General features: G+C 42.3%; 1 protein-coding gene across 1 annotated transcript in view; it reads right to left on the reverse strand.

The window, feature by feature from the left end:
- Window positions 1-14,914, reverse strand: part of fibcd1b (fibrinogen C domain containing 1b) — a 115,723-nt gene that overhangs the window by 69,105 nt on the left and 31,704 nt on the right. The window contains exon 3 of the mRNA XM_053411902.1: window positions 12,198-12,677. Coding sequence (XP_053267877.1) covers window positions 12,198-12,677 — 480 coding nt within the window. The remainder of the gene's footprint in view (window positions 1-12,197; window positions 12,678-14,914) is intronic.

Raw genomic sequence — 14,914 nt, forward strand, 5'->3', positions numbered from 1 at the left:
GAAATCTAAGCTGATTTTGATTGTGAGAATTTAAATCAATGCATTGGTTTTCTGTGGAAATCTTGTAGATGCAACTCAAATATCAGAGCATCATTGAACACACCAGCAAGGATAGACTCTAAAGTAGTACCTTCTGCATGTACAGTGTGACATTGAAAACAATTTAAATAAAAAACTTTATCGAACATGGAATTAAAAGGCTGCCTGGAATATAATAAAACAATATTAATGCACTTTATATCTATAGTAACTCATTTTGTAGTTAATGGGCTCCAACATACACTTTACAACCACTGGTACGGTAGAGCCCTTTAGGGACCTTTAGGAAACACACAGGTGCAAAAATCACATATAGCAAAGACACCACATGGTCCTTCGTCCCACAATGCACCCCGGTGAATTGTGTGAAGCACAAAGAGCCCGGTGGGAAGGCTGGTGATGAATGTGTGTGCTCGGAATGGCAGAGAGCGGGCTAACCTCTCTGATCTGCTGTGGTCACTCCGTTTCCTGCAGCCCTTTATGTACTGTTCCTCATGGAAAGGTCGTTTTCACACGTTGTCCTAGTTGGCTGACGCCTTGGTGCAGCCAGGTAGTGGGCCCCATATAGGAATACGCCATACTATTAACGGTATGAGGAATATGCTCACACGTACACACAAACTACCTTACTTTAGTCTCCACAAAAAAAAAACACACACACATTGACCTGCAGTGTTCAAAGTCGTGTATAAGGAGTCCATGGTCTTCCATCAAAGGTACAGTGTGTGTGTAGCTATATTCAGCGGTTACAGCTGCGTTAGACACAAACTCCGGTGGCCTTTGTCTGGCCTCAATAACAATGCGACACACCTCTGAGGCATGGCGAGCTGCACTGCAATCACATTACATGGGCACTGGAGCTTTAACCCACGCACCGGACACAAACAAATAAGACACAGTATGTGAATGCCCACGTGAAAGAACAAAGAAAAACCACACGTGCACAGCACACACACAACAGAAAGGACCCGTTGTGCACAGCAGCGAAGCCGGACACAGCTGTTTTCTGTTCTCTGAATGTATCATTGTTTTGCAGGAACTTTTGTGTGTGTGTGTGTGTGCGTTTATATGGGGGCTAGGCAAACTTTTCCACTGTTTTCTTGCAGGATTTGCTATTATTAAACTGTTGGGTTTCTTCTAAGCTTTGTGTGTACCTTCCCTGCGTGCAAATTTATTTCCAGAGTTGTAATTTATTTGGTAAGCACACACTGTATGTTTGCCGGCAGGTGTGTGTGTGTGTGTTTGCGTGTGTGAGAAGGGAGAGACGATAGCAGGGGAGTGTCTGCCGTCTCAATGCTAAGCCTTGACTGACACATCAATTAGGATCGCGGTGTAATTAGCTCTCGTTAGGCAGACTTTACATTGGCTCACAAAATCAGTTAAACCACAGTGCGAAACACGAGGGGCCTTGTTTTTTTTTACGAGTCAGGCTTTAAAATCCAGGCAAATTTAGGTGTTTATATCAGATCCGCTGCAGGCTCATTTTTTAACAAGAGATCCCTGTTCGAGCTCTACCTGATCCGCACACTAATCAGACTGCATCTGCAGTCCTTTTTTTTTGTTGCGTCTCATGTTTAAAAGCAGTTTGGGGGCTAAACTTAACTGCATTACACACGGCTGAATTATTTTTCGCCTATGCACACGACAAGGTTTGCCTTTTTCGGTCAGAATCAGATGTTCCGTGAAGTAAACACTTATCCAGGGGCGGACTGGCCATCGGGAATACCGGGGACATCCCCGGTGGGCCGATGGCCGAAAATATAAATCCAACGGCCCATCACTATGATGTACCGGCCCACGCCCATCATCGCATCAGCCCTACAATGGTTGAAACAGCGGCACAAGCGTAATTTTCTCCAAGAGCTATACCTATCTATTCGCACTGACTGCTTTTATACTGCTACTCGCAATCGGTCTTCACACTCATGGTGACTATTTTTCGATTTTTTTTTAAGTGTCTTTTAATATGTGTTTTACAGACTTCGGAAGTCCAAAGTAAGAAAAGATCTCCACCTTATTAATAAACACCTCTAAATTGGTTCTTACACAGCCGAAGTGTAGAGAATTTGGATTTGCATACATACACGCAACGCGGCACCCAGTTATACGCATGCGCACAACCCATGAGGCCCAGCTCTTCGTTGCCTTCGTTGTTTTGGAGAGTGCGAGAGCATGCCGTCGGCACCAAAACGAAAAGGTGGAGCTGAAAAGCTAAGAGATAAAAAGAAAAAATGTCTGGAGAAAGGTGCCTCAAAACATTTAAAAATATCAAATTTCTTTGGAAAACCACCGACTGGTGACAGTGAAAAGGTAAGATAACCCTAACCCCATAGACCGTTATGATCTGGTAAAATAAGCAAGCTGGTGTTGTTGTCAACATCTAGATTATCTATTTTAACATGTTAGCCGTAGTCACTGGCTTACAATTGATGAGCAAGCTATCCATGGTGGTAGTTGTAAATAGGACAATCTTATAATTTCTATTAACCTGTGACAAATAAGTTAACCAGCTAGTTTGTTATGCTAAAATCTAAAATTATAAATAATGTTTATATGTTATCTAGATTGTTAATATGTTATGTAGAGGCGTTGACTTGGCCAAGTATAGCATGCATTTCACAACATATTAAACAAAATGTTAATATGTTATCTAGATTGATGATTCAGCTGCTGGAAGCAGCAGCCAGGGGCATGAGAGCCAAGATAAGAGCCAGGGTACAACGTACACCGTAAGTAACACTTTAATATACCAAGTACAAAAATAGTGTATTTCAATTGAGCAGATGTATTAAGATAAAGTCAGATTAACGAGTTATTAACGACGCTGCAAACCCATTTTAACGACGTCAATGTTTTTCTCGCGAGATTAACGTTCCTTTTGGTCAACAGGCTTGTCTACTTTCTATTGGTAACCTAACTGTTAAGGTTCATTGTTTCTTAAATAAGAGGCCTGGCGATGTTCACAGCAAACTTGAAAAAATGAATTATTAAGCCATGGTTTGACTGCACTATAGGCTGAGTCTTTGTGAAATGTGCACTTTATAATTATATTTTGTAGCGCCCTGTTTGGCAATGTTGTTTTTCAATAAAATAAAACATTTGCATAAAGCAAGCCAATCCACTTTTCCATGTTGATAAGAGCATTACAATAATAGGGACATTCAAAAATTGCGATTAATTGTGTTTAAATATTTTAATAGTTTGACTCATTTCAAGTATATTTATCTAATACACATTGAGTGTACTAACCAATAGTGGAAACTTAATTATAAAAAAGTATTCTTAGTACACTTAAATGTAATGTTTATTAAGTGTAGTTTGCTGATAGTGTTGTGTCAATGGTTTAACATACTAACATGATAAACCTTATTTACCACTCACGTAGGCTGAAGATGACAGTGATAGGGATATCAGCCAGGATGACAGAGAAAGTCAAGGCCAAGAGGATAGGGATAGCAGCCAGGATGACAGAGAAAGTCAAGGCCAAGAGGACAGGGATAGCAGCCATGATGATAGAGAAAGTCGAGGCCAAGATGACAGGGATGATCAAGGGCAAGAAGACACAGAAAGTGAAGGCAAAGATTTTGATTATTTCACCAGGCCGAAGTCAGACACATTTGACCACTTCTTCCGTTTTCACCCACAGCAGAAGGCAGACAAGGCTGTAGTGCAGAGAGCTTTTTTTTGTAAAGACGGCACAAACAGAAAATGGCTTTCATACAGTCAAGAAAAAGAAGCCCTCTTCTGTTCCCTTTGTCTCGCCTTTGCTAATCACACAGAAAGCAGCACGTTCATCACTGGCATGTCCAACCTCACACACATACACCAGAGAGTTGAAGAGCATGAGAAGAGCCAACTACACAGAGGTTGCGCTGAGGCATATTTTCTCAGATCTTCAAGAAGCACGATCCAGGACCTTCTCATGGGACCTCAGATGTCACTTCACAGAGAGCAAGTCCGCAGAAGGCGACAAGTGTTGGAGCGCATTATAGATGTAATAAAGCTCATCGGCAAAAGAGGTTTGAGCTACAGAGGCAGGCAGAAAGAGGCAGCATACACACTGGATGACGACACTATTGACCATGGTAACTTTTTGGAAATAACAGTTTTACTGGGAAAATATGATGTTTGTCTCAAGGAACACCTCACTCTCTGCATCGAAAAGAGCAAGCAGATTCACCAGTCTGGTTCAACAAAAGGTAGAGGTGCCCTTGTCACTCTCCTATCCAAAACGACCATCGACTACATCATCACCACCATTCAACGCCTCATGAAAAGTGCCATCGCTGCTGAAGTCCGGAAATCTGGAATGTACTCGGTCCAGATCGACACCACACAGGACATCACAGCCCATGATCAGTGCTCTGTTGTCATACGGTATGTGACAGACACTGTTCATGAGCGACTAGTTGCTGTGACCAGATGTGAGGCTTCCACTGGGCAGTACTTTGCCCAACTTGTGAATGGCGTGCTGGTGGCCATGGATCTGGATGTGAAGCAGTGTATTGGGAATTCCACCGATGGGGCCTCCAATATGCAAGGCCAATATAAAGGCTTCTCTGCATTGCTCTCTGAAAAGTGCCCAACACAAATCCATGTGTGGTGCTATTCACACATATTAAATCTTGTGCTGACAGACACAACACAGTGTGTGCTGGCAAGTGGCTCTCTTTTTTCTCTTATGAACCACATCGCTGTCTTCTTCAGAGAGTCCTACCAGAGGATGAACATCTGGGAAAAGGAGAGCAAAGACCCAAGACGCAGACGTCTCACCTCTATAGGAGAAACGCGCTGGTGGTCCAAAGATGCTGCTCTGACGAAGGTGTTTGGCTCTTTTGGAAAGCCAGACGGGGCCCTGTATTTTGATGTCCTTCACACCCTCTCAGCCATTCAAGATGGAGAGACCATCAATGCCACGGCGAGAGTAAATGCCCAGGGATACATCGGCCAGCTTCTAAAGTATGAAACTATACTAACAGCTCAGATCTTCCTGCGAATTTTCCAGGTCACTTCACCAGTTTCAAAATATCTTCAAACCAGTGGAATGGACATCCTGACAGCTCATCGGATGGTTGCGACTGCAGAAGCAGAGCTGAAAGAAATGACCAGAGATTTTCAGAGCATCAAGACAGCAGCCGACAAATTCATCCAGTGGGCCAACTATAAAATTGGGGAGGAGAGTGAGGAGACTGAGCTGGAGGTGGAGACCACTCTGCCACAGAAACGGGGAAGAAGGAAAAAATCGATGCCTGGAGAGAGGTCCCGAGATGAGGCTGTGACAGATGCCGAAGCATCATACAAGATTGAGGTTCACAATCGAATAATGGACACAGTCGCAGGAAGCATGCACCAACGTTTCCTCAAGAATGGCACTTTGTATGCTGATCTGGCACTTCTGGACCCAAAAAACTTCAGCCAGGTTATATCCTACGGCGAAAGTTTCCCAGAGGCAGCACTTCAAGAGCTAAGCAAATGTTTGCTGCCATTTGATGACAGAGCAACAGAGGCAGAGTTACAGAGCGAACTCAAAAGTCTGGCACGACAATGGGATAGGCTGAAGTCATCAGTATTTGATGAATACACAACAAAGACAACAGAACCCGGGCCAGAGGATGCTGAAGATGAGGCAGAGATAGTGTACAAAAAGTGCTCATCTTGCAAGGACTGTCCAATCTGTTGCTACCGAGTTCTGAAGCAGTACAACCTCCTGACAGATGCATACCACATCATAGGCCTTGCATACAGGTTCCTGCTTACCCTCTCTGTCACACAGGTAGCATGTGAGCGAAGCTTTTCAACCCTGAAATACATAAAAAACAGGCTCAGGAGCTCACTCTCTCAACAGCACCTGGAGGCTTTTATGTTGATGGCTACTCAAACAGATGTTTTGCAGATGCTGGACAGTGAGAAAATCATTGACGGTGTTGCAGAAAAGAGTGAGCTGCTGCAAAAACTACTCATGTAGTGGGCTTATAATAAAACTGTTATAGTATGGAGTATACTGATATTGTTTTTTATATCTATATATATATATATATATATATTTATTTATAACCATATATATATATTTATTTATTTATGACCTTAAAGAACCTGGGCTGCTAGTTTAGGTTCTGTTATGTAACTTACTGTTTTGTTATGCACCTTCAGCACCCCTACACACACAAACAATCACACACCCAGCATGCAACACTACTGATACCACTGATGTTCACACCCCATCGTATGTTCTGTTCTATTCATTTCTAATATATTGTTCATACAAATTCTACCCACTGATTCCAGTTTCTTTATTGTGTGGTCTTTCTCTGCTGACATTCATTCCTTAAGGCTTGGTAGTTATACTTGTATAACCATCTGATACTAGCAAAGAGTTAAGCATATTCATCTAGCAAACTATACCTACCTTGGAGTGTTACAATAGCCAATAATCATTTTATTCCATGTGTCCATCCAGGCAAATTGGTGGATCCAAATGTTATTAAAAAACAAACATACATATATGATGTAATTTCTTTGTAATCATCCAAAATAATGTTAAGTGTATGGGTATTTTTCCCAGAAGGCCACTGACTGTTCGATACGCGCGATCCATTGAGTGGGCAACGCGGCTACTGAGTGGGCCGGTCTGACAGAAACTCCCGGGCCACTTTTTTCCCCCAGTCCGCCCCTGCACTTATCCCTGTGTGGCTGAGGTCACACAACAGAGACGAGTCGCGAGGCAGAAACCGGCAAGTTGAGAGTCCCAAAAAAAAGGGGGGGGGGGGAAAAGTATTTCGGTCTCCATCTGCCTAACAGAACATCTTCACCTCTGAGACGAATGCTGTCCAGTCAACTGGAGCCTGCAGGAGCTAATGGGAGAAGTGAGAGGAGCCATGGAGTCACAGCGCTCCTCTCTTTCCTCTCGACTGGCAGAGCCCTCGCAAGTTGAAAATAATTTAAAGCCTCAAGCACATTTGTACAATTCCGTGGACTCGCATATAAATCCAAGTGGCCCAGAGGTTTGAAATGTAATGAGAAAAACTTCTATCCACTGTACTTCCCCTGGACCTCTTTCAAACCTTCTGCATTGACATGACATGTGCTATAATGGAAAAAATATGAATGTTTCTGCTTAATATTAATTTCCAGTTTTTTTGTATTGTAAAATCTAATCCAGTTTGCCAAACAACTCCAGCTCAGACACAATTAGAATAATTAATCATTTAATCACAGAAAATAATCTATTAACTATTTTCATACTTGGCTCGTTTATTTAGGAAATAGTTTTGGGGTTTGCACAGATCAGACAAATCAAATTTAATTTAAAACCTTAAAATTTGGGAAAAATCTGTAATGTTTGGCAGAGACTGGACAATTAATGGATCAATTAAGACTATGAAACTGAACTTTTGTTTTATTCTGCTACAAGGGCAGGTCTCAAACATTCTGCCAGACTGAAATATCGATTAATGAATATGAGGCTTTAGAAACATCATGTGTCCAATGGATCCATCCATTAGCTATACTATTTATCCTTTTTAGGGTTATGGTATAGGGGGTTGAAGCAAATCCCAGTTGATCTCGGGCGGAAGTCGGGTAAATCCATTTAAAATCCATTTAAAGTGTCCAATTTGCATGTCTTTGAACTGTGGACAGAAGCGGGCGTGCCTGGAGAAATCCCACACTGACACAGGGAGAACATACCATCTCTACACAGAGAGAACCCAGCTGAACTGGGATTCAAACCAAAAACCATCTTGCAGTCAGGTGACATCCACAGCCTCAAAAGATCCAGTCGAGCTGAATGTATCGACTGTTAATCCCATCCTCTCTCACCGTGCTGCGCTTTTACCATCCAGATATCAGATCTATTTATTCTCATCCTGAACTTCACGGCATCTTTTTCATCTCTCGGTAGCTGTGTTTGCAGAAGCTCATCTTCGTCCCCTCCACCTCTTCTTCAACGGGATCTTGGTGGCTAATTGTTCTTCCCTGTTTGTTGTGTTTCTCTGATGCCAACAAGCTACAGCAGGATGTGGCACATTCTGAATTCAGAGGGTGAACTCAAAATACCGTCCTGGATCAAGAGGACAACAAGGTGTCATATATTTCGTCAAAATTATTTCTTCTTACCCTAGCAGATGTGCTTTTTTTTTGGGGGGGGGGGGGTATTACAGTCCAGCTGCCCTTACACCAAATATCAAAACAAACACTTGAGGTAACTTGTGGTAAGAAAGCAGCTCAGGATTGCTCAGTGAACCTCTGCCTCAGTAACTGTATCCTTCTGATTAAAGTGTCTTGAAGATCCGAGGCCTACGGGAGTTCTCTGAAGCACAGAAACAATGAATAAAAGATTACCCTAATGATGGACAGAACCATTAAGGGGAATGTTTTCATAGCAAATCTGACCCACAGAGTCTCTGATCCTTGATCGGGCGTTTTGATTTTACCCGTGTGTCGTTTAGTGGGGGGGCTAAGAGTCCAGCTGTGAGATTAAAGCATCATTAATGAAATAAATTGGTGGAAATAAATCACTTGCTGACCTGGTCTGACTTCACGAACACTCCCTCACACATTCATCAACATGGTCTGTATTTTATTTACCACTCAATTAATGTCATTATATTAAAAAAGAACAACACTGATTCCTTTAATTGCTAATCTCATATTGCAGTAAAATATGAAGGGATGTTATTCATGGTGAAGGTAAAAAGCTAATTGTGATGATATTTCATATTTTTTGTAATATAAAATGTGTCCATTATAATACAAATTCCATTTTGTATTATAATTACGATATTGTTTATCCTTCAAAACAAAGATATTCCTAATTCCTCTGAATTGGCAAGCTAATTCTTTAAAGCTACCGCATTGCCGTGTTGAAATATGTTTCCGTATTGTGTGTGACTTTATCTACTTCTATTGCTTTTGAAGTTGCGTGCGTCACAACCCTGGTTAAAATGCTCCAACAAGCAGAGAATTTAACTTTCTTAAGTCCTCAAAGGGCTGTGTTAAAAAGAAAAAAAAACATCTTGAGATGATAAGGTTTGTTGCTCTACAGCAGCAGAGCTTTGCCCGGAAATCCATAGCAGCGGTTGTGGGTGTTGTTTCAAAGCATCAGTATTCCACAGGCACACAATTCAGTTTAAACTGCGACCCTCTGGTTCAAGAAATCATTAAGTCATGTACTTCCTCCAAGATTTTTACCTTCTTGAACCCTTTTAGCTAAATGTCACGTCGGACGTGTATGTGAGAGACATATAATGACAGTTGGACTTTTGCAGAAGAAGATCTAGCCCTTCCATTTTTTAAAGCTGGGCAAGTCACAAAAACTCTGTGCTCATCCCATCAGGGTTCCCCGTGCTGGTTGGAGCAGCAACAAGACGGCATTTAAACCTTTAAATGTAATTTGTGCAAATAAGAAAAAGTTCAACCTGTTGTCATGAGAAAGGTGATCAGATCTGGAAAGCTAGGGTTATTGAAAATACCTTTTAAAAGAGTCAAGATAGGATTTAAAGATTCATATTGTGGTGCTGAAAAGAATTCACCTTTCTTTTTGTAAACACAAGGCACAGATCTGTTCCTGTCAACAAGCAAATAGCAAACGCTTTTCAGACTTTGACATAAGTCACTGAGACACAGCAAATGTCAGTTAGTTATTGCTTTTTAAATGTGGTGAGTGATCCCAATGCTCATGTTGTTTGCCTATTAGTAATTTGCAGGTGAGAGTTACTGAGAGGCAAGTTGGTGATTAGTGAGGAAATTCATTTATTGGAATTCGTTTAGAAAGCTCAAGTCCTTTTTAAAGGTAAATACTTATTTATAGACTAAACTAATGAAGGCACAAATTAACAAACTAAACAAACTAACAAAAAAAAGTGCTGCTAATGGATGCACTGTATGAATGTGTGTGTGAATGGGTGGATGGCAAACTGTAATGTAAAGCGCTTTGAGTGTTCCTCAAGACTGGAAATGCGCTAAATAAACACAAACCATTTACCATTTCTCCGAATGCTATGGCAGGAGAAATAGTTCTGAGTAAGGTTACATCCAGAAATCAGCTATGTTGCTGCCATTATCATTTTGAATCTAAGGAGATCAGGTCATGCGGTGTGCCTCAGGGTTCAGTTCTTGGGCCTCTAATGTTCAGGAAAGGGAGGTCCCAAGAACCTAACTTGGTCAAACACGTTATGCCAAAATAATAAACAGTCCAAAGTATAGCAACATGAAAATTATTTGAAACTCTGTCAAAAAACGGCCCTGTTCGAAGCAGCAATTATTCACTTTAAAGTGTCATTATTCAAATTAGTTCATATCGTCCTATATTTAGATGCTTGCATTGTTCTGTATTTTGTAGAGAGTTGGGAATCCAGCAAAAAACAACATTGTGGGTGATCTGTCATGTCCACTGTACTTTGAGTTTCACATGATATAAGAAAAGGCAATAACGACTAACAGCATTATATCAGAGTTTAGATTTGGAGCTAACACCAGCAATATACCTCTCCTGGACTGTCACTCTGAAAACCTGAGCTCAATATATTGTTATATTCCACTTTGTACCTGGTTTCTCCAATCAGTGTGATTTATTTGAAGGCACATAGGTGTGCTTTGGTTTGCATTTCTATTCTAGGCTTCGACTTATATAGAATTGAATATGCGTATTTTTGAAAAATCAGAACTGATTGGTCCAAAAGTCTTTGCAATCAGATTCTGCTGCCCTACACTTCGAGGACTTGCGGGAGGGTTTCTGTCTACGTGGCAGGGCTGCAACTGTTCTTCAAGGGGCTGTTGTTCACACAGAGCTATTACTAACACCGGCACAGTCAGCTCCATGTCATCGTATAAATCAGAAGTCCTGGCCACAGGTGGCCCATAGATCACACAGTCACACCGTGGTGTCTTGCAGAAACAGCGGATGTGCACGCCACATGCCTCGCCTCCAAAGACAAAATCAATCACCCAGAGTTTCTGGGCTGCTAGCGCTACCTCCACTTAGCCTCTGTGCCCACTGCACTGTGCCACCTACACCCCATTAACAGCAGTGCAGGGACTGGCCCTCGTTCTGCTTCCATTGTGCTAACAATCAGCACCCATGGCTTTTTTTTTGCCCATGGAGACGGACAGCGTAGACCATTCGAGCGAGTTTCTGAGCAATTTCTAAACAATGTTCAACCCTGAGCAAAGGACGCCTGGCTGGAAGAAGGCTGGCAGCCATGAAATGTATTTACTGCAGAATAGAGAGACTGAGCCTATTGGGCCAAAATAACGGGCATGTAGCGGAAAGATTTTCCACGCACATTTAGGAAATGTATCGTCGATAAATCAATGTGGACAGTGTGAAACTAAAGGAGGACGAATTATATTTTCATGTGGAGTCTAATTCCTCTGGGGAAACATTATGTTATCTTATTGCATTAATTGGGAGTTTCTTCATGACGGGCATCTTTCCCCTAGTGACCTCATCTTCAATCACTAGACTGCATAAGTTATGGCCTATTGCACTTTAATCTCCCCCTCCGTGATAGTATGCACTGCGAGGAGAAATGAACATGGTGGAGTTGAGGCTGGATTAGTGAATGATGGTATTTGGATCTGGCAGACAGGAACACAAACATAGAGGAAACTCGCAAGTCCGATGAGCCACCACATGTCTGAAGGTGGATTGACAATCAATACATATCGATCGGTGTTCTACAATCCAGTCCTCGGGCACTGTACGGTCAATCACTTGGGAATTCAGTATCGAGTGTTGCACGCTGGATTCAGATCTTCTGTTATTACCTCACAAACCAATCACGTATATTTATTTAATTCTTAAATATTTAAATTAATATTTTTAGGCATAAAGAAGAAAGGGACAAAGATAAAAACAATGTTTACATTAGACTAGAAATACCAATATTTGTTACCACACTAGAATTACAGAAATGCCACTTTTTTTTTTTTTTTTTTCAAGATCAATGTTAAGAGACTCATGATTTCGATATCTCCATTTTGGCTTTTCGGGATTGTGTCATTGTAATCTATAATCTTTTTTTTACTCGTACATCTCAGTTGTAATTTATATGAATCTGCTCGGACATTTGCTAGTGTACTTGTATTACCAATATGCATTGTGTTGTTAGATTGTGTGTCAGTAAACCGGTTTGTGTGTGTTCATGTGTGTGTCTCACCTGTATGAGGCGACCCTGCTCAGTCTGCAGCGTGTTCAGGTCCTGACCCAGGCTGCCTTGCCCCCTGCGTAGGGATTCGTAGTCCATTTTCAGTTGCCCCGCGTGTGCCGACAGCTTGGCCACCTCCTCAGCCAGGCTGACCAGCAGAGCCCGGTCTTGGCCTTTCACCGACTTCAGGTCGGAGTCGTGGTCGGTCAGCGAGTGGAGCAGCGACGTCTGCACGCCCTCCAGGCGCAAAAAGTTACTGTTGTAGTCGGGACAGTTGGGGTCGATGAAGATGTTGATGCGAGAGCCGTCGCCTCTCTCGACGGTGACCAGGGCGTTAGCTTCGTCCTGATTGGTGGAGATGTGGGGTAGGCCATCGGACATGGGCGGGGCCTGGTAGTGATTCATGAAGAGGATGGTGCCAGTCACAGTGACAGCCAGCAATACAGCCACAAAGAGGAGGATGGTACAGAGCAGGTAGCTGCAGCTCATCCTCTGTAGGGAGGGAGGAGAGAGGGAAGGAGGGAAGGAAAGAAGAGAAAAAAAGGGTGATGATGAATTCATAAATGCGGAAACATAAAAAAAAAAACACAACATAACACCTGCCTTATTAAAAAAAGAAATAACTCCCATTCATCACTGGGGATATTCTGAATGCCAAATTCTCAGTGTTCAGTGATATAACCATATTTCCATCTGTCAAAATGTAGTTTTAAATGATATATGCAGCAACGGGATGTTAATGCCTGCAAGACCTCTCGAATATCCAAATTCTCTAAAACTAAAGAAAAACTTCTGTCCGAACACTGTGCCCACCATGTCGAGTGGCGGCGGTGGTGATGAGGTGGATGGAGGATGCCGACCTGAGGCCATTCTTGTAAACATAGAGCCCAGGCACCACGGTTCTGTCTTTACATTTCATTGCCAGGAAGGAAAACAATAAAAAACCTTGAATAAGCAATAGCCAGGAAGAGAAAGTAAAACTAAAGTGTCTCTCACAGCCAATATGATGTGAATGAATGGACGGAGAGGAGCATCTTCTTAGAGGAAAATGGCAGACCTCTACCGGTAACAAAGTCTCCATTAACTCGACTATAAAATGCCTAGATGAAGGCCCTTTATGATCTGGCACCATTTTCCCACTCAGGTCAAGAGAAGAGAGTGATATGGCCCACCTATGCATGATTAACAACGCCTATCCATCCCCCCTGCCCGTATCTTCCTCCACATGAATCAGCAACTGATGTCTTTCTGATCTTTTTCCACACTGGAGGATGTTCTATGAGAATGTGTGGGCCGGTGTGCCTGTCAGTGTGTGCTTGTTATCTGTTTGTATGCGGAAGTGTGAGCAAGAGCGAGCTCATTAATATGTAAATTGGCTATACAAGCACAGCCAGGCACACTAATAGACAGCTAATGGTCTGCTTTACGAGAAAGCTTTATGGTTCCTTTAATACGGGGAAATCGATTGCGTTGTGCAGGAAATCCGCAGCCTGTTTGCCCAATAGTCTTTGTGAAGAAGACATAAAAATAAAAGTTGCAAGTGGCCAAATGATTATGTGGGGGCGGAAATGTGCTTTCTGACAACAAGTGTGAAGGGAATACGCCAAACATTGGCTTCCAATTTTTTAGCCCACATGGTCGACAGAACACGTGGCGTGTTATGTGAGACCCGATGATTTATTCTCACACGGGCCTCACTTGTATCCTTCCTTAGTCCAGCACGAGCAAATGCCCACACAAAAAAAGGGGGTTCATGTGAGGCCCGGGGATGTTTTTATTTTTTTTTTCTCACATCAGTCCCATCTGTACCCCCCTTGGCTTCATTCATAATCCACATGGTCAGACACGTACGGGGCCTGGGGCCAGTGAGCAAGTTTTGCTGAGCCTGGTGAGTCACTGCTGCATGCCTGTGCTTTTTTTGCGTATATGTGTGTTTGTGTGTGCTATGTTCACAAAACAGAAAATAAGATCTTTACTGTGATTTTTATTTCTTAAATGTAGCCCACGAGACAAACAGCACAAACTTGGTGAATACAATAACCTATAAATTGGGTAGACTACTACAATAAATCTTAAATGTGGACTGAAGAGAAACAACATTTTGCGACAGGATAATTGCTACTTTTATCATACTTCGGTTCTGTTAATAGAGTTAATATGTGCACTGAAATAAAAACTAAGGTTTTAACATCCACTAAGCACATTGATTAAATATATGCATTATTGTTTTTCTGCGACAGCCAGCTCCACTGTGGCTGTTATTTTTCTGGACACCGCTACTTAAGCACTGCCACTGGAAACTGTCCCTAGGCTCTGTTTGTCCAAATGGTTTGGAAACCATTCACAAACACACACACCCATGCATACACACACTTAAACACATACGGCATACTGACAGTGCTCTCCTGCCACATACACTTCCAACACGTAACACACACACACACACACACACAGTTTGAATGCGGCTCTTTGTGCCAAAGACTCGCAACAGACAGCCGAGCGCATTCACATATTGCACATGAAAAAACTGGAGCACTGCTTTGTCAGAACATTTCCACTTCTCCCTGTTTTCTCACCCAAACACATCATCACAGAAAAGCGCTCCCGGGGAGTATTGCTGCACATCACAATTTTTTTGGGTCTCCTCGCTCTAACAACATGGAGACCCTGACTGCACTATGAAATCACCCTTTGCATGTCAAACAGTGTTTTAGTGGGTTTGCTTTTTT

Source organism: Pleuronectes platessa, chromosome 19, assembly GCF_947347685.1.
Source record: "Pleuronectes platessa chromosome 19, fPlePla1.1, whole genome shotgun sequence".
In the NCBI taxonomy this organism is placed as follows: Eukaryota; Metazoa; Chordata; class Actinopteri; order Pleuronectiformes; family Pleuronectidae; genus Pleuronectes; species Pleuronectes platessa.